A 23850-nucleotide genomic window follows, 5' to 3' on the forward strand; every position below is an offset into this window, starting at 1 on the left:
ACGATTTTTCATTCTCGTAACTTCGCAGCATTTCTGTCAACGGTCTAAGAGAAATAGTTCATGTTAAGACTAATGTTAAGATCAATTTTGTTTCTGACAACGGGCCCCTGGTTCATAGAAATGATCTGTGTTGTCAGATATTGCTGCCTTTCCCCTGGGGAGGATTAGGGGAGAACAAGATGGTGAAAGAGGCTTAAGTTCGATTCACGGAAGAGCAGGGGTTGGTTTTTATCAAAGTGAGGCGATGTGGGTGGGGTAGGTTTTGATGGGAAGGGTGGGGGTAGCTATATAACCTTGATAGAGTGGGTTAGGTAGATTTCAATCGCGAGTCGAGTATCGCGGTCGATTTCAATGTAAAGGGAAATGTTTTTAAATTCAGTGGGGTGGGTGGAGAAGGTTTCGGCCCCAGTAGGGTGGGTGGAGGAGGTTTCGATGCCGGTGGGGTGGGTAGAAGAGGTTTTGACCCCAGTGGGGTGGGTAGAGGAGGTTCCCAATGGGATGGGTGGAGGACGTTTCCACATCAGTTAGAGGGGGGTGGAGGAGGTTTCAACCCCAATAGGGTGGGTGGGAAAGGTTTCAACCCTAGTGGGGCATGCAGGGGTCTATCTGGACCATGGTAGGGGGGTGGGCTGGGGTCCATCTCTATCTGCGGGCGGTGGAGGTGCGACGCTACGTACCCTGACGATGATGCGCTCGGAGGCCTGCGCGACGATCTGGTAGTTGCTGCTGCCGCAGTGACAGTTGAGTGAGACGACGAGCAGGAAGAAGCGCTGGTCCGGGTTTGGCTTGCCCTTCTTACGCATGTTGTTCGACGTCGTCTCGCTGAAGTGCAGCCGGCCGACGGTGACCTTCGACAGCTGACCCGGCTGCAGCTGCAACCTGCGTGCGAGGCGAAGGGGGAGAGTCAGCGCTGTCATACGACCGCTGACGGCGTCATCGTCACGGCTGTCATCGATGTCATCATCACCGACATCGTCATCGTCAACATCATCGTGGCTGTCATCGACATTATTGTCACCAACATCGTCATTGCCACAATCGTCAACAAAATCACGGCTGTCATCATCGCCAACATCATCGCAACTGTCATTGTCGAATCACTTGTTGCCACCACTGATACTATCGTCATCATCACTACTGTTATCATGACTATGATTATAAATGTCATAAACACGTCACAAATGTCAGATTATGTCACATCATTGTCACCATCGTTGTAGTCGAGTCGTCATGTCAACATCAGTGATCGCAGTCATCCTAAATCGTGCAACCTCTACCACCGCCGGCAATTCACCGCCACTGACAATCATAAGCCACTGTCACGACTCTTCCTTTACTCGCGTGCACTCGGCGGGGGTACTCACGGTACAGGATGGAAGGCACGTTTGCTTCTGTCCGACTGCGACTGCTCCACCTTAATCGTCTGCGTCATCGAATCCATCTGCGGGGGGAAGCAAAGCGAGAGATGAAAACTCGGCCAAGATTTCCTGCCCCGCCCAACTCCCTGTAGTTTCTTCTCAGCTGCAGGAGGTTACCGCGTCGCTCTCCTCAACCTCCACCCCACGTTTCTAAGCCACTGCATTATGCGCCTCCCATTAGCCTCCGTCCCCGTCTCAATCTAGCCCCGAGTTCTCATGATGTTATCACGCACGTTCCACTACCTTACACACCCATATCTATCTCGGTAAGTTTTTACAGCGATCCCACCAGCCTTCTTCCGTGTTTCACTGCCCTTCCATCATTCTCCTCCGCCGTTTCACAAACCTTCCCCGTTCCACAGCCACCATCCTCCTCCCCCGTTGCAAGCTCCCCTGTTCCTTCCATGAAAGATTTCTCAGTAGCAATAGCACTAGTGTATTACTTTAAAAGGCAGTGAACATGTATAAATATATATATATAGCCAGCGCAGTGTTAGGTGTTACCATAGAAAGAACAACCCCGAAATTTAGTGCGGAATCATCACTGCGAAATTACACGCGAAACAAGCGAACGCTATAGTCGGCTCATGCTTCCATCTAGCTACGAAGATCACAAGAAGTCTGCAGTCTCATTATACGTGGTCTATCGTCAGTGAATCTACGAGAAAACTAGATGAGAAGGAGAGAGAGAGAGAGAGAAGAGGAACCGATGTGAACGTGAGTAAGAGACAGTGGAACAGAGCGATCCAGGACGATAGACTGGAGACTTACATTTTGCGATCTTTTCATCTGTGACATGAAATAAGAAGACAGAACAACGATGAAACGGGTAGGAAGACTAGGTGGCAGTCTAGTCCCTAGCAGGGGTCAGCAGGGGTTCACAAACAAACAGCTGCGATATTTACTAGCCGACGCTCACTGAATCTTTAGACACGTGAAACACACACAGTAATGACATATCAATTCACATACAAACAAGCTGAATGTCGGTTCACCCGCTGCAAGCTCGGCGGTCTGCTGGCTATGTGTTTGATTTAGACACAGCGATGGTAACACAGTGTGTACCAGCAGCAACGTTTGGCATTGCCATCGATTAAAATAAGCGAATTTTGTCGGGCGAATTTTTTCGATTTGTCGTCGTCAGTTTTCGTCTGCCCCATAACAACAGGAAATCTCGTTTCGAAGTAAACGAGAAATTATTATTCCCGCGCATTTTGCAAATTTCCAGTCTACCATCGGCAGAAGCACGTTCTGGAATATTTCCTTCTTCATTCTGACAGGTGCACACACGCAGCAGACAGCAAGCATGGCAGAAAGAGAGAGCGAGAGAGAGAGAGAGAGAGAGAGAAAAACACCTAGCGACAGACGACAGACGCGTAGCTTACCTTGACGCCGTAAAAGTGAAGCTGCCAGCTATCGATCTTCTTGTATCCATCGGGCGTCTTCACGATCTTTGGGTCTCCGTTGAGGCCGACATGCGACGTCACCTAGTGAGAAAATCACAAACTAGAAATCGTCTCGGGAAAGGTGCGGAAGTGAACATTAACGAAAAGGTATGACCTTATATGGGTATGACCTTATATGGGTATGACCTTATATGGGTATGACCTTATATGACCTACAAGCATGAGGAAAACTGCCACAAGGCTACTAACGTGGGAATATCTTGGCTATAATCAAACCTATACATAAGGGTTGCTCAAAGGAACTGCCAAAAGTGTCCGTAATAGACAGGTTTCCATTCTAATATAACGCCTAGTGTCTTTATAGCTGTCTATCAAGTTTAAAATTATCGATTAAACGAATTTCTATCTAGGGTCAGTAACTAATCTAATCGTCTTAGAGGAGTAACCACACCCCTTGGACATTGCTGCAAGGTCGGTAAAGCTATACCAGTTTACACGTGCACACACATACTTTGCAGAACTTTTTTTACGAAGTAAGGTTTTATGAACTGCCTGCTAATATTGATAGGTAGACAGCCGAGTCGTGAGCAATGAATAAATCCACACTCCTCCATCGTCACTCACCTGAAAATGGTTCTTCTTCTGGCAGACGAAGGCATCATCCGATACGGAGAAGTTGAAGCCCTTATCAGCATCTATGCGATACGTCGGTCCCGGGCTGCAACACAGACGAATGCGTAAACGACAAGCAGCAAGCGTCTCATACTTACCACAATCGCTCCATCCAAGCGCGTAGCCAGGGGGGTCCTGGGGGCCCTAGGACCCCCCAATCAAAATCAAAATCCAAAAAAAAATTCAAAAAAAGAGCAGCAGAAGAAATATTATTGTCAACAAAACAGCGTCTAAATTGATTTTAAAGCACTATTTTTACATTTAATTAAAAAAAAAAATGTCAGACCACTTGTTACTCGCTTGAAGACCCCACCCCCCAATCCAAATTCCTGGCTACGCCCTTGGCTCCATCACAGAGTGGTGGCATCTACTGCTGTTCATGTAGCATCCGATTACACCGCTCAACACGACAGCCACACGAAGCTTCACTACTGTTACTTGCAAGCGACACTAACTGTTCCTTGATCGCTACACGTGCGGTTCCCTACTACACGTGCAGTTCCCTACTACACGTGCAGTTCCGTCTGCTTCCTACACTTACTGTTCCCTGCTACACCTCAGTTTCCTGCTACATTTAATGTTCCCTGCTTGCTACACTTACTGTTCCCTGCTTGCTACACTTACTGTTCCTTGTTACACTTACTGTTCCCTGCTTGCTACACTTACTGTTCCTTGTTACACTTACTGTTCCCTGCTTGCTACACTTACTGTTCCCTGCTTGCTACACTTACTGTTCCCTGCTTGCTACATGTACTGATCCCTGCTTGCTACACTTACAGTTCCTTGCAGGACGCGTCGTACAGCGTGTGCCACTTGGGCGGCTGAAACGGTTGGAACTTGATGCATTGGTAGGAGCCGTCCGCATAGACAGCGTCTCCATTGTCATACATGTCAAACATCGAGTCGTCCGTGTCGGGGGACGGCTGCCCCAGCGGTGACATGTCTGCAAGCAACGACGCACGTCACATGTCTGGCAATGACGCACGTTAGATGGCAACGTCTGGTAATAATGCACGTTAGATGGCAACGTCTGGCAATAATGCACGTTAGACGGCAACGTCTGGTAATGATGCATGTTAGATGGCAACGTCGTGCACATTAGATGGCAATAATGCACATTAGTGACAGCGACTGGCAATTGTACGAGTCAAATAACACCATCAGTGAATCCATCAATGAGTCAGAACAGATGTAAATGCTAATCAAGAAGATAACATTGACGTTTGGCATTATGGCCAGCAACCGTCATTGTCTGGCAATATATAAATACCTGGCAATATGCCAACATCTGGCACTATGGCAATGCTTGGCTGCGTACCTGGTTCCTGCTTGATGTTCTGTAGAAGGCCATTCAACAGGCTGTTCGCGTTCTTCTCATTCACCGTGTTGTTCGGTGATTCGTACTTTCGCTTCTTCGCCGGTTGGTTCTGCAAGTTGTTCATGCTACGAACAGACGAACAGATCACGTCAGCTATCGCACAGAACGCATCGGAACAACACTGGACGAACAACGCCAACAGAAGATCACGTGTAGAACAACATGCACCCTTCAGTTGATGAACTTTCCTTCTACTTAGACTACCGATGAACATCAATAAATCATGTACATGAAGGTCGCTCCAGGGAAACCTCCAAGTGGCTGTTATAGACAGGTGACTGTTCTATAGAGGGGACGGCTAACACGGGTTTGAAAGTTTCGACAGTACACGTAACCCACAGGGCAGCGGCTCTCGCTAGCAAAAACTCACACTCCAAAGTTGGGCGGCAGTTGCTTGGCGACCCCTCCTCCTCCGGCTCCCCCCGCCGCCACGTGCTGCGGCGACAACGACGACGACGACGACGCCGCCGCGATGGCGCAGCCGGCCAGCGGCACACCAGGGGGCGCCAGCACGGGCAGCGTGTGCGCGGGCGAGCCGCAGATTGGCAGGAAGCCCATCGTCTGCGTGCCGGCGGCGGAGGCGAGATGCTGGGGGCTGGTCGTCGCGGTAACGGCGGCGGAGGCTGTGGGGGATTGGTTGTTGAGGTGCGGCGGCGGCAGCGGCGCCGGAGCGGTCATGACGGGTGTGCTGCGGGCGATGACGTTGTGAAGGTGCTGCTGCAGTGCTGCGGCATTCAACTGGTTTGTCGTCTTCATGTAGTGCAGCAGCTGCTGCGCGGTCGCGGGCTGCCCGCCAACACCCTGCAACATTGTAACACACATTACACGCATGCTCTCTGCTCTCCAACACCCTGCAACATTGTAACACATTACACGCATGCCCTCCAACACCCTGCAACATTGTAACACATTACATGTATGCCCTCCAACACCCTGCAACATTGTGTCATCTACAGACCCTCCAACCCCCTTCAACAATATGACACATATTTCATGCCCTCCCTCCAACATCATGCAACACTGTCATGTGCCACGCATACACCCCCTCCCACTCCCTGCAACATTGTGACATTAGTTCAAAACCCTAGAATTCGTTACAAACACACATGTATACACATAACATCAAACTAGGGTTAGGGTTATGGGTTGGTTAACGATATAGCAAGGGCTAGGGCTATGGGTTAGGGTTAGGTTTAAGATTAAGGCTAGGGGTTAGAGTTAGGGTTAGAGCGTATGGTTAGGGTCGCAGTGATGACGTATGATGGCGACGATGGAACAGGGGCGGGGCTACTAAACTAAGCGTTAGTGTACCTGCGTAGCTTGCTGCGCGTGTGAGGGGGAGGATGTGGTGACGGAATCAGCCTGCAGGTTGTTATGCACCGGTGAGCTATGGGTCGGCTGCGTCTGCTGCTGCTGTGGCTGCTGTGTCTGTGGGGGCGAGTGAAGCCCCGCGGAGTGCTGTGGGGAGGGCTGCTGGGTGGAGTGCGGGGGCGACAGCTGCGACGACGGCACGTTGTTCAACGAACCGTTGTTGAAGATCTGCAGGGAAAAACGCACTCCGTTACCGCGGTGACAAACAACCGACGTTCGTCGCCGCGGTTACGTACAGACGCCCTCCGTTACCGCGGCGACGAGCAACCGACACTCGTCGCCGCGGTTACGTATGGACGCACTCCATTACTGCGAATGGACGGCATCAGTAGCGTTACCGCGGTGATGAACTACCGATTGTCACTCGTCACCACGGTTACATAGCGATGCACACTGTTACCGCAAAGCACGTACTGTGGCAGACAACTGGTGACAGACAGCACGAGAGTTGACAGAGAGTTCCCTCTAAGGTCGCACTAACACAGGCTAGTGACACTACCAAGAGAGCATTATACTCATATAAACGTCAGCCTTTCTTAATGCTACGCCGGGGATACGCATCAAGCTCTCTTACCAGCTCCAAGAATCTTTGATACATGCTGCCACTGCTGTCAGTGTTACTGCTGCTGCCAGTGTTACTGCTGCTACTGCTGTAGCCACTACTGTTAGTGTCACTGCTGTTGCCACTGCTGCCAAAAGCGTTACTGCTGCTGCTGGCGTGTCTACTACTACTGCTGCTGCTGGTGCGGCTACTACTGATGCTTGCGGGAGACAACGTATATACCTGCTTCATGTGTTCGTACAGCGACGGCTGCGAGTAGTTAGCAGGCGGCACCGTACTCGATATGCTGCTTATTGTCGACTGCTTGCCGTTATCTGCAACACAAAAACACCGCGTGTCGGTGGATCGTCGTAGCGTGGTACCAGGAGTAGATAATAGGGATAATAGGTTCCCTATTATCTACTCCTGGTGGTACGGAGCGATGATCCCGCTATATAACACACGCCCAGTCAACAACACACCCAGAGGGAGTGAGGGAGTGGGTGGGGAGGGGAGTTATCCCGGATACTCCAATCGTGTGAGGAGAAGAGGGTGGGGAGAGGAGATATTCTTCCTGATACACCAACTACATTGGGAGAGGCGCAAGGCAACGAATTTCTTCCGGATACACCGGTCCTGCGGGAAAAAGGGATAGGGAAGGGAATTATCCCTGAATCATCAACCACGTTTGGGGGGAGGATGTGTGAGAGATGAAATTTCTTCCGGGTACACCAGCCATGTGAGAAGGGGTGGGGGAGCGAATTATCCCAGATACAATAACCATTAGATACAATAATGTAACCACACACAAGAGTTGGGGCACCTTTTCCTGCCCATTACTCGTGTGTTGGGTGACATTATTGTATCTACACCAATCACATGCGGACAGGTGCTATAGCATGTATTCTCCCTGACGCACCAAGTATGTGAAGATAAGTGTGAGCGAGGGAATGCTCCATGATACGCCAACCGTGCGAGGACAGGTGTAAGTAATGAAATTCCATCTGATACAAGAACGCGCCAATATGAGTAGAGGGACGGGAGATGAAATTCATACGTAATCACCCACCAGCAACGCGATGAGTGGGGTGCGTGAGCGTATTCACACTTAGTCACCCGCCATCAGGACGGACAGAAAAGCGGGGGGAGGGAATTCAAACACTGCTGAACCAGCGGGGGCAGGCAGCGCGACATTTGCACTATCTAATCACAGCTGATGTGCACAGCTCTGTACGCGTTGCATTCCGGCGCCTAGCTCTAGTACTGTAACATGTGGCCTGCGGCAACAGTACGCGGGCTATAGTAGTAGAGCTATCTGGCGCCTTGGTCGTTGTTTTGCTAATCCAGCGCTGTGGTTTCTGTGCCGAGCATTCAGCCCGTGTACCTGCCTGCACCAGGCACATCACACAGCCAAGTGTCTCTGCCACCTTATCTGCGTGAGAGAGACGCAAGAAGGGGACTGCCACGATGATATATGATCAATGATATTACGCAGATCTTATCTGATTGAGTCTAGGACTAGCGACAGGTGTGTGGTACAGCGTCTGGTCTGGTCGCGGTGGTGGTCCCCTTGCACGCGAGGTTGGAACAGTGTTATACAGTGTTATACTGTGTTATACTGTGTTATACGGTGTTATACGGTGTTATACGGTGTTATACGGTGTTATACAGTGTTATACGGTGTTATACTGTGTTATACGGTGTTATACTGTGTTATACAGTGTTATACAGTGTTATACTGTGTTATACTGTGTTATACTGTGTTATACAGTGTTATACTGTGGTATACGGTGTCATACGGTGTTATACAGTGTTATACAGTGTTATACAGTGTTATACAGTGTTATACTGTGTTATGCTGTGTTATACTGTGTTGTACTGTGTTATACGGTGTTATACTGTGTTATACAGTGTTATACTGTGTTATACTGTGTTATACTGTGTTATACGGTGTTATACAGTGTTATACTGTGTTATGCGGTGTTGTACTGTGTTATACGGTGTTGTACTGTGTTATACAGTGTTATACTGTGTTATACAGTGTTATACAGTGTTATACGGTGTTATACAGTGTTATACTGTGTTATGCGGTGTTGTACTGTGTTATACGGTGTTGTACTGTGTTGTACTGTGTTATACGGTGTTGCACTGTGTTGTACTGTGTTATACGGTGTTGCACTGTGTTGTACTGTGTTATACGGTGTTGTACTGTGTTGTACTATGTTATACAGTGTTGACTGTGTTATACGGTGTTGTACTGTGTTGTACTATGTTATACAGTGTTGTACTGTGTTATACGGTGTTGTACTGTGTTATACAGTGTTATACTGTGTTATACGGTGTTATACTGTGTTATGCGGTGTTGTACTGTGTTATACGGTGTTGTACTGTGTTATACAGTGTTATACTGTGTTATACAGTGTTATACAGTGTTATACAGTGTTATACAGTGTTATACAGTGTTATACGGTGTTATACAGTGTTATACAGTGTTATACTGTGTTATACTGTGTTATACGGTGTTATACTGTGTTATACTGTGTTATACTGTGTTATACGGTGTTGTACTGTGTTATACGGTGTTGTACTGTGTTATACGGTGTTGCACTGTGTTGTACTGTGTTATACGGTGTTGCACTGTGTTGTACTATGTTATACAGTGTTGACTGTGTTATACTGTGTTGTACTGTGTAACAGTGTTGGACTGTGTTATGCGGTGTTATACTGTGTTATACGGTGTTATACAGTGTTATACAGTGTTATACGGTGTTGTACTGTGTTATACGGTGTTGTACTGTGTTGTACTGTGTTATACGGTGTTGCACTGTGTTGTACTGTGTTATACTGTGTTATACGGTGTTGTACTGTGTTGTACTGTGTTGTACTATGTTATACAGTGTTGACTGTGTTATACTGTGTTGTACTGTGTTGACTGTGTTGTACTGTGTAACAGTGTTGGACTGTGTTATACTGTGTTGTACTGTGTTGTACTATGTTATACAGTGTTGACTGTGTTGTACTATGTTATACAGTGCTGACTGTGTTGTACTATGTTATACAGTGTTGTACTGTGTTGACTGTGTTATACAGTGTTGTACTGTGTTGACTGTGTTATAATGTGTAACAGCGTTGTTCTGTGTTATAATGTGTTGTACAGTGTTGACTGTGTTACACTGTGTTTTACTGTGTTAACTGGCAGCACGTAAACACGTTTGGGAAAGATACAATCCGGTTGATTTCATTAAGATCAGAGTAAGACCAACCACAATCGTTTGAGATACCTACTCTTACGTCCTTCTGCAGGCGTGAAAGTAAAATCAAAGGAATAGATTACACTCAGTGATTAGGATGCATGTCCACACCTACAATCAACAGTAATACAACCTGCTTCCCCACAGGAGCCAACTCCCACCCTTATTTAATAACCTTGATTCTGCCCCTATACTCCCTTTCCCAGCTTTCTACACACAAACCCTCTTCTACCAGCCTAATCTCTCTAACTTCATACCACCCGTCACGTTGGTACCTCCCACAGTCCTCCATCTACGCCCCCTCCCTCCCATCCATCTACTCCCACCCACAGCCTCCCTCCCATCCTACTCCTATCCTTCTCTGCCCTCTCATCCTTCTCCTCCCATCCACAACCTCCCTCCCATCCTCCACCTTGCTCCCACTGCCTCCCTCTCATCATCATCATCCCATCCTTCACCTTGCCCTAAGAACCTCCCTCCAACCGCCCTCCCTTCCACTCATGGTCACTGATCATGTGGCATCGTACTTACTTTCAGGAGGTGAGTATGGTTCTGATTCCGGCGGACTTTCCGGCAGTGACCTGTTAGAAAGAATAAACACGATCACTCGCACCATTGCCGGGGCAACAGCTTCCGAGGCCTAGCTTGCTAACATGAAGCCCTTAAGTTTATGCAGAAGTTACACTCTGATAATTACATGTATTGCTAGATAATATTACTTGTTTCAATCCCACGACCTTGTTTAAATCTCAGGACAATATCATGATCAACCGAGACCGAGCTTGCTACTAGCTGGCAGTAGGAAACAGATCTCTGTGTTCCCGTGCCCAGATACACACGAACAGTGCATCAAGCACGTGTGATTCCAGCCCTTCATTCTTCTCGCATACGCTGTCTTCCCGCATTTTATCTACAGTCAGGATTCCTTGTGGTTTACTAACCCTTTCGCATAATGGACAGAGTTTTTGAAAGACATCGCGTCACTGTAGTCAGAGAGTCGGTCGGGCGTGTGCTGCTGCGTGTGCACTAGGTGGCGCTCCTCTGCGTGCTCCGTGTGTGGTAGGTGGCGCTCCTCTCCGTGTTGCGAGTGTGGTAGGTGGCGCTCCTCTGAGTGCTGTGAGTGTGGTAGGTGGCGCTCCTCTCCGTGTTGCGACTGCGGTAGGTGGCGCTCCTCTCCGTGCTGGTTCTGCTGCAGGTGGCGCTGCTCTCCGTGGTGGCTGTTCGCTAGGTGGCGCTCCTCTCCGTGCTGCCGTGCCTTGTTGCAGTGGTTACTCTGCGGCAGGGTAGAGTTCGGTATCTTGCCATGGCTTTGGTTCTGGTTTTGGTTGTGGCAGTGACCGTGGCTGTGATGTTGATGATGTTGGTGATGATCATGGTCCTCGCCACTACCATTCGCGAACGTCTCGAAATTACTGCAACAAATTAATGAGTCAATTATAGAAACCATTTCAGATTAATTAAAGCTACACAACCGATGAATGATGAATCCCAGCGATATTAACGTAAAACTATTATAAATAAATGACATGAACAGATGTAATAAATTAATGCCCATAGATTTATAGCTGTTTATCGTAAGACTGATTTGGCCATGGAAAAGACAACTGAGATTACAAGGTCAGGATGATTATGCATAACATATAGATATTTCATGGATTATTTTCCACCCTTGACATTTATGATACCAGCAATATTTTTTAAATTGTCTGCATCAATATTCTGTAATTCGCCTACATTGCAAGCAGCGAATCACGGTATACACATTTGCTAACGGTTGTATGACAACAATAATTGTTTTGATAACGATCTAATAGCCTATAGGAAACTTTTTGCTAGTTTTCCGAGCTCTAACGTATGAACAGTAGAGAATGTCGTGAGATCCGGTAGTGCACGCACGCACGCACGCGCACGCACGCACTAAGTAGTACGCACGAATTAAAAGGCCACTGTCCCAGTCCGCTCCGGCACCACTTGCGATGGCTCTACCCACGCACGCGTACCCTACCCTGCGCCGCTCTATGCGCCTCACGTTCTGCTAGGCTCGCCGGCGGCCGTGAGCAGGGTAGAGCCATGGCCCGCGGCCGCAATGTGCGGGTTTACGTAGGTCATCTGAAGTGGGTGTCACTTTCCCACGGGGGTTTGTCTATATTCAGGCCGGTACAGGAGATAATTTGCATATTTTATCACGTGGTTTGTGTTATAACCAATCAGTTGTAATCGCGTGTTCGTGACGTCACTTCCAGCTGTGAAGAAGATGGTGAAGGAGGAGGAAGGGGAGAAGGGAGAAGGTGGTGGAGAAGGAGGAGGGGAGAAGTCTGGCCACTGTATACATCCCGCCACCGCAGCAACGCTTTGTTTACTTTTGTTTTATGACGAGCAATAAAACTTCCTCATGAGCTCGTTGTTTAAACACGCCCACAAGATGGGACATGTAAACAACTGTACGTATAAGTGGGTTAAAAAGTGAAGGTACCATAGCGTGCCAAGTGATAACGTTGCAGCACGCAAGAACGGCCCGCGCATGCGTCATGCGGGCATCCATCATGGCGTCGTGTCCTACATGCATCCTGCTACTGCGCACGTCATCGCAAGGGATGACGTAATACCACCGCGCACCTCGCCTGCCGCGACGTTTTACAGTCAAACGTAGAATGTCATGCGTGTGACTGTCCCTCTCTCTCTCGCTCTCTCTCTCTCGCGCGCTCTCTCTCTCTCTCTCTCTCTCCTAAAAATAACCTCTATTTTAAACTCACTGTAAATGGAAGCTCTTTTGCGCCGTTCTCTATCTTCGTTATACATTCCTCAAGAGGGGAAGAAAATGTGATTGTTTTCGCTCACTGACCCGCAAAGATCGCCTGACAGATAAATCCACCTATCCTATCCCACAAAGAATGCTTCAACTGCTCCCATCAGAATTGCAGAGTCATGAAGTCGAATGGACACCGCTATTTATATCATACATATTAACAAGAGTGGATAATAGAGATCTCTATTATGCACTCTTGATATTAATAGACAATGCGGTTGGAGGCAGTGCGCGTGGCTCATAGGGTCTATGCCCCCCAGGGTACTGCCGGAACGTACCCTGGGTACGGTGACGGGTCCGGTATATCGGAACGTACCCTGGTCACTATTTGATATGGTTAGGGTTAGGATTAAGATTAGGGTTAGGGTTAGGATTAGGGTTAGGGTTAGGGTTAGGGTTAGTGAGTATGCGTAGGCGACTCCCTAGACTCGTTAGTGGAGTAGGCGAGGTACGGTCCGGCATATTAGATAGTACCAGGGTACGTTCCGGCAGTACCCCGGAGGACATAGAGTCATAGACCCTCTCAGCGTTTAGCGTGTGTCTCTTGAGCCGGCCACTTTTGCGGAGAATTCTTATGTTCGCGGTGGTGTGGCAACGCGAGAGAAAAAATATAAAAAAGGAACTTTATGTTTTAGTGTTTTTAAACTTTATAGCCGGAATCGACAGAGGGTGACGTTTGTTTATTTGCGTTAGAAACACAACGGAAAAGTGGTTCGGTGACTTCGGGTTCATGTTTTTTAATACCTCATATAATAAACTATTTGAGGGTAACTAACTACTACTACCAGGGCATTGCTCCAAAAGGTAAACACCACGAGTGACCGTTATAGACAAATGACCGTTCCATAGAGGCGGTTAACTGCATATTTTCCACTTCAGGGAAGCGCAGTGTCCTTTATAGACAGGTTTGGCTGTACTTCATCATTCAAGTAACGGACTTCATCGCACCCGTGGGTGTGACCCTTCAACAGACTCCGCCATCGTTGCCCGCAGCACAGCAAAGCTCATTTGCCAACATCCGATTTGATCTAAACCTTTGCCGATAAAATCAGAGACATCCAATATATCACCAGCTTCTCCCCCTCCTCCACCACCTTCTCCCTTCTCCCCCTCCTCCTTCTCCACCAGCTTCTCCCCTCCTTCTCCACCGCGATTACATCTGATTGGTTATAACACAAACCACGTGACAAAATATGCAAATTATATGTCCTGTACCGGCCTGAATATAGACAAACCCTTCCCACGGGCGTAGATTGAAGGCACGTGATCACGTCTTATGACGTCACTGCAATCATTTCCCTATATTATTATATTATTATACTCTTATTTCCCTAACCCTAACCTTAACCCTAATCCTAACCCTAACCCTAATGCTAAAATATTACAAATTTACAAAAAAAAACAAATTTTAAATTTTAAAATAAACAAAATTAGCCAAAAATAATAAATTAGCCAATCAGAGCCGAGCACCCTCAATCTACGCCCGTGGGAAAGTTATTCCCATCTGAAGTTCTATCACAGCAAAACCGAGCAAACGACGGTCGCGCTACATCCTGAGCGCTGCTCAACCAGGCGCGCTAACCGATACGCGGCACCGCTAGGCGTTCAAACCGATAGACGGTTCCGTGTGCTGACACTTTCCCGGCTCTCCGGCGAACGGGAAGCGAACACAGAACCCCGTTGTTATCGCGGAACAACAGGATGCAACCAGCACTCACTCACTCCCCCATTCACCGGGATCGAGCGTTCTCCATTCGTTCACAAAACCTCCCGGTTTCGCAACATTCGCACCGCCATTCTCCCAATCACATCCGCACGATCCGTAACCACGGCGACAGTAAATGCACTCGATATATCCTGTCGGCTTGTAGTCTTGTCCCTGTGTTAACTCGATCCCGCTGAGGGGCGGACCGGGGAAGGCACAGCCCTCACACACGACACCGGTGACGGCACCACGTCAGCACGAAACAACACACTCCAAAATGGTCACCATTCATGTAGCTCCAGGTTGATGCTAATAGTAATACCAATGCTAATACACACCGGTGCGGTTAGGGGTAGGTTACCAAAGTTGAGGTTATCATACTGCTGATTACAAATGAAACATGTATATTCCAGCTGTCGCGCATATTGTCCTACAACGGCACATCTTTGTTGTTTCACTTTATCTGCACTAGGTAAATACCGCTTATTTTTCAATCAAATCCACCGATATCAGATCACCTCCTTCGTTATTCCACGCCCACGAGATTACCTGTGAAACTCTTCAATCCGTAAAAGTAGTTGATCTGCTATTCCTAGCATCATGCTTGCCTGTAGTTATAGTGCTACTGCTAGCCACGCGAGTGTGTGAATGCTCCTGCGTGCGAGCGCATGGGTTTGCGTGTGTGTGAGTGTGTGTGTGTGTGTGTGTGTTACACGCACAATACCGGTATTCTACTGGGCCCGAGTGGGGACAGTCTAGATTTACTCCCGCGTTAAGGAAATGACACGTATGGGGCTTGCGCCCATCGCCCCAGGGTATACAATGGCGGATGTTACCTACTGACGCACGCACGCGCGCACGTGCACGCGCGAGCAGACTATAGCGAGAGCTAACGAGTAGCCCCAAGCTCTCTCTCTCTCTCTCTCTCTCTCTCTCTCTCTCTCTCTCTCTCACTCTTTGGCTTGGCTACTCGGGTTACATTTATCAACTTGTCGCCACGAACCCCGCGGGCGCGACGCTACGGCAGGGAACGCCTTCCGAAATATTGCCGGAACATAGTGCGTGTATACATTTGTTTAGAAAACATCGCGCTGTAGCCGTGGAGAGTTTAGCTTGTTAATGACGTTAGACTGACCCATCAAACAGTCGTCACGCTTGCTCTGCCGCAGAGCGGCGCCACCGACGATTGGACCATGCAAACACGCCATCGGCTGGAAAAGTTCAAGGACCAATCACGATAGACATTTTAACTCCGGCTGATGACGTTTCTGCTATGCAAGCAGGGTGTCTGGTGGCGCCCTCTTGTTATTCTAAATTGCTCGTTTACGTGCAAAAGGTTGAAAGCTTGTTTCGTCGCTCAATGACGTCACAGTGTGGACTGTACAATTTTTTATAGGGTTAGGGTTATGGTAATAGGGTTAGGGTTAGGGTCACAATGCACCTTAAAACAGGAGTTTGAGTCCGTACGGACGTGACGACACTGTGACGTCATTGAGCGACGAAACAAGCTTTCAACCTCTTGCCGTTTACGTGGCAACCACAAAACATACCTTGACCGATTAAGAACACGACGCGGAGCCACAGGCACTTGGAACGTCTCAATAAAAAAAAGGTAAATAAACACGAGGGGTAACCTCTGTTATTCATGTTGTTTGTGCACAGGGCGTGCGTGCGGTGTACTTGTGTGTTGCAGATGAGCATTTGGCCGGCATTTACGGGTAATTATCGGCAATAATAGGCGAAATAGAGTAGAGAAACATTAAGACTTTAGTAATAAATACATTTCATGTTTATTTACCATTATTTTTTTTATTGAGACGTTCCAAGTGCCTATGGGCAGAGACATCCGAACTTTGCTAAATGGTTTGGCGACATCACATGTCAATGCTGATGATGTGGCCAGCACAGGTTAGTTGCGAACAAAAACGCTTGCCTTGATGGCAAAATGAGCGCCCACATAGGCATCTCACGCTGTTCCAAAACTCGCCCTATTCAGCCTGACAAGAATTACTCATTCCAGTAACACTAATTTAATCCTAATAAAAGATCCTATGAAATAAAGTAAAAAATAAATAACATCGCAAAACAGCGGCCAATTTCACGATGTCAAACTTGACTCGGCAAATCTGTTCTCCACCTGCAATCTGCTCGATGGGCTGAAATTCTAAAGTCGAAAGGAGGTTCGAAAGGGGGTTCGAAAGGGGGTTTCGAAAATTCGAAAGGGGGTTCAGTGGCACACTACCGCCCTCTAGTCATTGTGAACCACTCTCCCACCAGTAATGCCCTTCAGCACAACAGCCAAACAAGATCAGTTATGGCTCACAGACTAATTCCAGGAAGTTATGTTCTAAACATGAGAATTCGCGTGTTTATTATTCTACCGCCAATCGAAAGCTGCTACTATAGCAGGACGCGCGGGTTGTTTTCCGGTGACACAGATCGCTTTGAAGAGCACCGATAAAAATAACCTAAATATCTATTTATGACTTGCAATGCGAGTTCACAGGTGCTAGGAGGATAGTGTAAATGTCACGAAGACATTTAACATATAACATCAAGTGTCCGGTCACATCTCTGTGTGACACTATACCGCCCCCTCTTCCTTTATAAAAGGAAATACGAAACGAACTGTAAACGTGTACGCATACCACCAAGTTAGGATCATGTCATATAACCGCGGGGAATATATACGCATACGACATATAAAACTGTAGCTTTTCAATGTCAGAGCAATTGCATAATTGTTTATTTGCAAGGCGATTACTACAAGATGTGCTCACACGTGCGGAATACAATTATAGTTAGCTATGAGCAACTAGGCCGAACACCTACTAATGAGGCAGCAATTTTGATGTTGGTCGCATCGCTTTTGCTGTTTTGAAATTAGCACGCACGCACACGTACCACAGACGCACGCACACGCACGCAGGCACTCAGTCATGTACACGCGCACGTAATCACGCGCACACGCACACGCACGCACGCACACGCACGCGCTGCGCGCGCACACAACACACACACGCACGGCGCACGCACACACACACAACACACACACGCGCGCACACACACTATAACAGGCTTTGTGCTACGAGAACTCGACCTCGTACCCTGAGCCAGCAGAGCCGTTTCTCTGCACCGTACCCGTAGTATAGCGTGCGCGCAGACACGAGGTGTACACGCCTGGAATCTCGAAATTCGAGGCGGACATCCCAGCTTCATCCGCGGACCGGAGGCCTGAGTGTACGCTAGCCTAGACTGGTACCCCGTCTCTTCACCTCGTCCCCACACCATTTAACTGTGACGCAGGAAAGAGACACGGCGGCCGTCCACTGCTCGGCTGGGAGATTAGCATCGCACGGCTAGGTACGGTTTCCCTAACGACGATGTCGTGTGTTTATCAACCAACCTGTTGCGCATAATATTATGCTTAGCGCCAGCACGCGAAATACGCTTTTTTGCCGAAAGACGGCGCCCTTGTACCCTGACCGATCAGCCACGTTACCGATTCACCGTCGACTTTTCCGGGCGGAGGAAGGGGGGGGGGGAATCTGTGTATATGTTTCGGGGGTGGAGGGAGGGAGGGGGGATTCTGTGTATATGTTTCGGGGGCGGAGGAAGGGGGGTATTCTGTGTATATGTTTCGGGGGCGGAGGGGCGGGAGCGGGGGAATTTTGTGTATATGTTTCGGGGGCGGAAGGAGGGAGGGGGGCATTCTTGTGTATATGTTTCGGGGGCGGAGGGAGGGAGGGGGGATTCTGTGTATATGTTTCGGGGGCGGAGGAGCGGAGTGGGATTCTGTGTATATGTTGGTTTGTGTATATTCAGGCCGGTCAGGAGATAATTTGCATATTTATCACGTGTTTGTGTTATAAACCAATCAGATGTAATCGCGTGTTCGTGGACGTCACTTCCAGCTTTGAAGAAGATGACCAGTGAAGGAGGAGGAAGGGTGAGAAGGGAGAAGGTGGTGGAGAAGGAGGAGGAAGAAAGCTGCGTGGAGAAAGAGGACAGGGGAAGAGGAGAAGGTGGTGTGAGAAAGAGGAGGGCGGAAGGCTGGTGGAGAGGAGGAGGGAGAAGGGAGAAGGTGGTGGAGGAGGGGAGAAGCTAGGTGGAGAGGAGGGGAGAAGCTGGTGGAGAAGGAGGAAGGGGAGAAGGGAAAAGGGTGGTTAGAGAAGGAGAGGGGAGAAGCTGGTGGAGAAGGAGGAGGGGGAGAAGCTGGTGGAGAATGAAGAAGGAAGAAGGGAGAAGCTGGTGGAGAAGGAGGAGGTGTGGAGAGGTGGTGGAGAAGGGAGAAGGTTGGTGCCAGGGAGAAGGGCACCTCACCTGCCCCACTTCTCCACCACCTCCTCCACCAGCTTCTCCCCTCCTCCTTCTCCACCAGCTTCTCCCCCTCCTCCACCACCTTCTCCCTTCTCCCCCTCCTCCTTCTCCAACAGCTTTCTCCCCTCCTTTTCCACCGCGATTACATCTGATTGGTTATAACACAAACCACGTGACAAAATATGCCAAATTATCTCCTGTACCGGCCTGAATATAGACAAACCCGTATATGTTTCGGGAGCGGAGGAAGGGGGGGATTCTGTGTATATGTTTCGGGAGCGGAGGAAGGGGGAGGGGGATTCTGTGTATATGTTTCGGGGGCGGAGGGATGGAGGGGTACTCCGCCCCAAACTGAATCGCGTACATTGGACTCCGTGTGCTAGCACAGCACGTTCTACTGGTCAGCCATGTGCACATGTCTCATGCGCACCTTCACCCCGTGGCAGAACAAGTGTAAGCTCACTGTGTTGGCGCAAACAGTACATTTATTTACTGAAAAAATAAGTCCGAGCAAAGACCCTCCGATCTGAGTACACAACAGATTACTAAAATGTACAGTGGCCCTTGGTGGGACATATCAAGATTGTTCTTATCAGCTCTTAATCTTCAGTTGGTTAGTAATGATAAAATGATAAGTCTGACATCCTAGTTTAGCGAGGAGAAGTAGATTAGATCAGGTCTGTACGTAACCGCGTACATGTAGAGGTTGTTCCACCAGACAGTGACGCTCACTATACTATCACCAGCAGACTAGGGCACGAAGGGTCGTTGTCGTAACAGGTACTACAGATATGTACCCGAGTAGTTTTAGGTTGTTTAGTATAATATGTTTATATTTTTATATGAGGTATTGGTTTAGGGTTAGGCGTTAGGGTTAGAGTTAGCGGATTAGGGTTAGGGTTAGGGTTAGGGTTAGTGTTAGGCGTTAGGCTACACTTCTGTAGTACAAGTCTGGTACACTTTGTGTATCATATATTACCTCGGGTACATATCTGTAGTACCTGTTACGACAACGACCCTTGAGCCAGACTAGGTCACATATATGCCATCCAAAACATTGTTATGTTAAAGCCCCCCCCCCATTGTCCCTTAAAAATATTCTAAACATTTTTAACCGAACGTGGCCGTCAGTCGATTTAAAGGGACGATCGTTTATATAAGGGTAGCCTTCCACGTGCGCGTGTCTGTGTGTGTTTGTGTGTGTGTGTTGTGTGTGTGGTGTGTGTGTGTGTGTGTGTGTGTGTGTGTGTGTGTGTGTGTGTGTGTGTGTGTGTGTGTGGAGGGGGGGGGGGTTCGCCATTCGGCAGCCATTTGTGTCGAATTTCATATCAGGCATTAAACAGCCTCATTAACATAAAACCATGAACGTTTAGAGACGCGAACAGACACCAGTAGCTGGCGGGGGCTGGCCACTGTATACATCCCGCCACCGCAGCAACGCTTTGTTTACTTTTGTTTTATGACGAGCAATAAAACTTCCTCATGAGCTCGTTGTTTAAACACGCCCACAAGATGGCGACATGCAAACAACTGTACGTATAAGTGGGTTAAAAAGTGAAGGTACCATAAGCGTGCCAAGTGATAACGCTTGCAGCACGCGAACGCAAGACAGGCCCGCGCCATGCGTCATGCGGGCATCCATCATGCCGTCGTGTCCTACATGGCATCCTGCTACTGCGCACGTCATCGCAAGGGATGACGTAATACCACGCGCACCTCGCCTGCCGCGACGTTTTACAGTCAAACGTAGAATGTCATGCGTGTGACGTCCCTCTCTCTCTCGCTCTCTCTCTCTCGCGCGCTCTCTCTCTCTCTCTCTCTCTCTCTCTCTCTCTCTCTCTCTCTCTCCCTAAAAATAACTCTATTTAAAACTCACTGTAAATGGAAGCTCTTTTGCGCCGTTCTCTATCTTCGTTATACATTCTCAAGAGGGGAAGAAAATGTGATTGTTTTCGCTCACTGACCCGCAAGATCGCCTGACAGATAAATCCAACCTATCCTATCCCACCAAAGAAGCTTCAACTGCTCCCATCAGAATTGCAGAGTCATGAAGTCGAATGGACAGCGCTATTTATATCATACATATTAACAAGAGTGGATAATAGAGATCTCTATTATGCACTCTTGATATTAATAGACATGCGGTTGGAGGCAGTGCCGTGGCTCATAGGGTCTATGCCCCCAGCGTAACTGCCGGAACGTACCGCTGGGTACGGTGACGGGTCCGGTATATCGAACGTACCCTGCGTCACTATTTTGATATGGGTTAGGGTTAGGATTAAGATTAGGGTTAGGGTTAGGATTAGGGTTAGGCGTTAGGGTTAGGCGTTAGTGAGTATGCGTAGGCGACTCCCTAGACTCGTTAGCTGGAGTAGGCGAGGTTCGGTCCGGCATATTAGATAGTACCAGGGTACGCTTCCGGCAGCTACCCGGGAGGACATAGAGTCATAGACCCTCTCAAGCGTTTAGCGTGTGTCTCTGAGCGGCCACTCTTGCGGAGAATTCTTATGTTCGCGGTGGTGTGCGCAACGTCGAGAGAAAAAATATATAAAAAAGAACTTTATGTTTTAGTGTTTTTAAACTTTATAGCGCGAATCGACAGAGGTGACGTTTGTTTATTTTGCGTTAGAAACACAACGGAAAAGTGGTTCGGTGACTTCGGGTTTCATGTTTTTTAATACCTCATATATATAAACTATTTGAGGGTAACTAACTACTACTACCAGGGCATTGCTCCAAAAGGTAAACACACGAGTGACCGTTATAGACAAATGACCGTCTCATAGAGGCGGTTAACGTGCATATTTTCCACTTCAGGGAAGCGCAGTGTCCTTTATAGACAGGTTTGGCTGTACTTCATCATTTCAAGTAACGCGACTTCATCGCACCCGTGGGTGTGACCCTTCAACAGACTCCGCCATCGTTGCCCCGCCAGCCACAGCAAAGCTCATTTGCCAACATCCGATTTGATGTAAACCTTTGCCGATAAAATCACAGACATCCAATATAATACCAAAAGCTAATAATAAGAGGTATTATTAACGCAGATGGGGTCGTTGTCGTATCAGGTACTACAGATATGCCACCCGAGGTAGTTTTTAGGTTGTTTAGTATTATATATTTATATTTTTATATAAGGTATGTTTAGGGTTAGGGTTAGAGTTAGGGTACACTTCTGTAGTACAAGTCTGGTACACTTTGTGTATACATATATGTACCTCGGGGTCCTCGGGTACATATCAGTAGTACCTGATACGACAACGACCCCTTCAGCATTATTAACTCTTGATAATACACATATGAAGCTATGTTTGGACGCATTGTGGCAGTATATTAACGGTGAGCATTACTGTGATGGGTGTGTTTGTGTGTGCACGACACTGGCAGCAAGAACAGGTCCGCACCTGCAGCTACAGCACACACGCGGCCATTGACTATATATATTAACAATATATAATTATTTTTATGTATATGTTAATATATATAGTCAATCGCCGCGTGTGTGCTGTAGCTCCAGGTGCGGACCTGTTCTTGCTGCCAGTGGTGCACGATGGCAGAATTATGTGCGCGTAAATATCTATGGTTACAGCTCTTTCATCGGGTCGCTTAGCGTGTCGGCGCCGCGCATGCGTGTGTATGTGCGGAGGTCAGGCGTCAGACCATGGGTCTATTGTCCTAGTTCAGCGAAGATGCGGGTGCCAGGCACGCCGCGTGACGTCACGCACAGCCGCAGCCGGCGCCAAGCAATTCCTCATTCCTGCGCTGTCACGTGGATAGACTGACGCCACGACCGCCGCGCTGGCACGCTGCTGCGATCGCAGCGACGACGGGTGGCAATCTACACACGAGCTATTAGATGGGCGCCGTGGAAGGGTTCGCTGGGTCGTGACGATAGACGGCCACGCAAGAGTATTTTTTTCCACTGATCGCATTCTTCGTGGCGCGTCCAAATATAGGAAGCGATTGTTGACCGATTCAATAGAGACACGACTTTCTCTTTCCGTTCACCGTTTCTTTACAACTTTCCCCTCTGCGTTAGATAGCAGCGTGGCTCGCGGGGGAAGAGCTAGAGTGGGTGACAAGGAGGCCAGATGCTCCCTAGATTGCAGGGGAATGCGGGGCGAATAAAGACGAGAGCATAATAAATGTAAATCACTAGAAACAATAAACGCAATCAATGCCAGAGCGAATTCACCCACACCTTCAGCCTCGCTGACTACTATCGCATCGCTATCACTAGGTGTTGGCAGAAAGATGCGATATGATATGACTACTAGGCACTTTAATTTAATTTTTTTTTTTTTTTATGGTTAGGGTTAGGGTTAGGGTTAGGTTTTTTTTAAGTGCCTAGTAGTCATATCCTAAGTGCCTAGTAGTCATATCATATCGCATCTATCTGCCGGGTGCCTATCACTACCAACGTGTGACGTGTGACGCGTGAGAGAGACATCAAAAACCTGCCCTACACTTATCATAACTTACATTATCATACGTGTCATTTATTGGACGTTTTCTAAAAAAAATGAATTCCTGGAAAAAAAGAATTTTCTGGAAATTTCTCCCGCCTCCACCTCTGCGAATTTGATCAGATAAGGGTTGTTTACAACGTTATGTATCGTTACACTACGCTACACTGCCTGTAGGGGGCGCGGCGAGCAAAACATACAACTTGGCTGGGTTTGTCTATATTCAGGCCGGTACAGGAGATAATTTGCATATTTTGTCACGTGGTTTGTGTTATAACCAATCAGATGTAATCGCGGTGGAGAAGGAGGGGAGAAGCTGGTGGAGAAGGAGGAGTTTAGAAGGGAGAAGGTGGTGGAGGAGGGGGAGAAGCTGGTGGAGAAGAAGGAGGGGAGAAGCTGGTGGAGAAGGAGGAAGAGGAGAAGGAGGGGGAGAAGGGAGCTGGTGGAGGAGGAGGGGTAGAAGGGGAGAAGGGAGCTGGTGGAGGAGGAGGGGGAGAAGGGAGAAGGGGATAAGGA

The 23850-nt window shown here is 48.2% G+C and overlaps 1 protein-coding gene across 1 annotated transcript in view; it reads right to left on the bottom strand.

Moving 5' to 3' along the window:
* Positions 1-23850, bottom strand: part of LOC106805098 (myelin regulatory factor-like) — a gene marked incomplete at its 3' end in the record, with an annotated part of 59894 nt that overhangs the window by 3623 nt on the left and 32421 nt on the right. The window contains 12 exon segments of the mRNA XM_014806576.1: positions 678-879; positions 1365-1441; positions 2190-2207; positions 2804-2905; positions 3449-3542; positions 4274-4439; positions 4767-4939; positions 5245-5675; positions 6186-6413; positions 7030-7121; positions 10569-10618; positions 10979-11449. Coding sequence (XP_014662062.1) covers positions 678-879; positions 1365-1441; positions 2190-2207; positions 2804-2905; positions 3449-3542; positions 4274-4439; positions 4767-4939; positions 5245-5675; positions 6186-6413; positions 7030-7121; positions 10569-10618; positions 10979-11449 — 2104 coding nt within the window.

This window comes from Priapulus caudatus, unplaced genomic scaffold, assembly GCF_000485595.1.
Source record: "Priapulus caudatus unplaced genomic scaffold, Priapulus_caudatus-5.0.1 Scaffold99, whole genome shotgun sequence".
Lineage (NCBI taxonomy): Eukaryota > Metazoa > Priapulida > Priapulimorpha > Priapulimorphida > Priapulidae > Priapulus > Priapulus caudatus.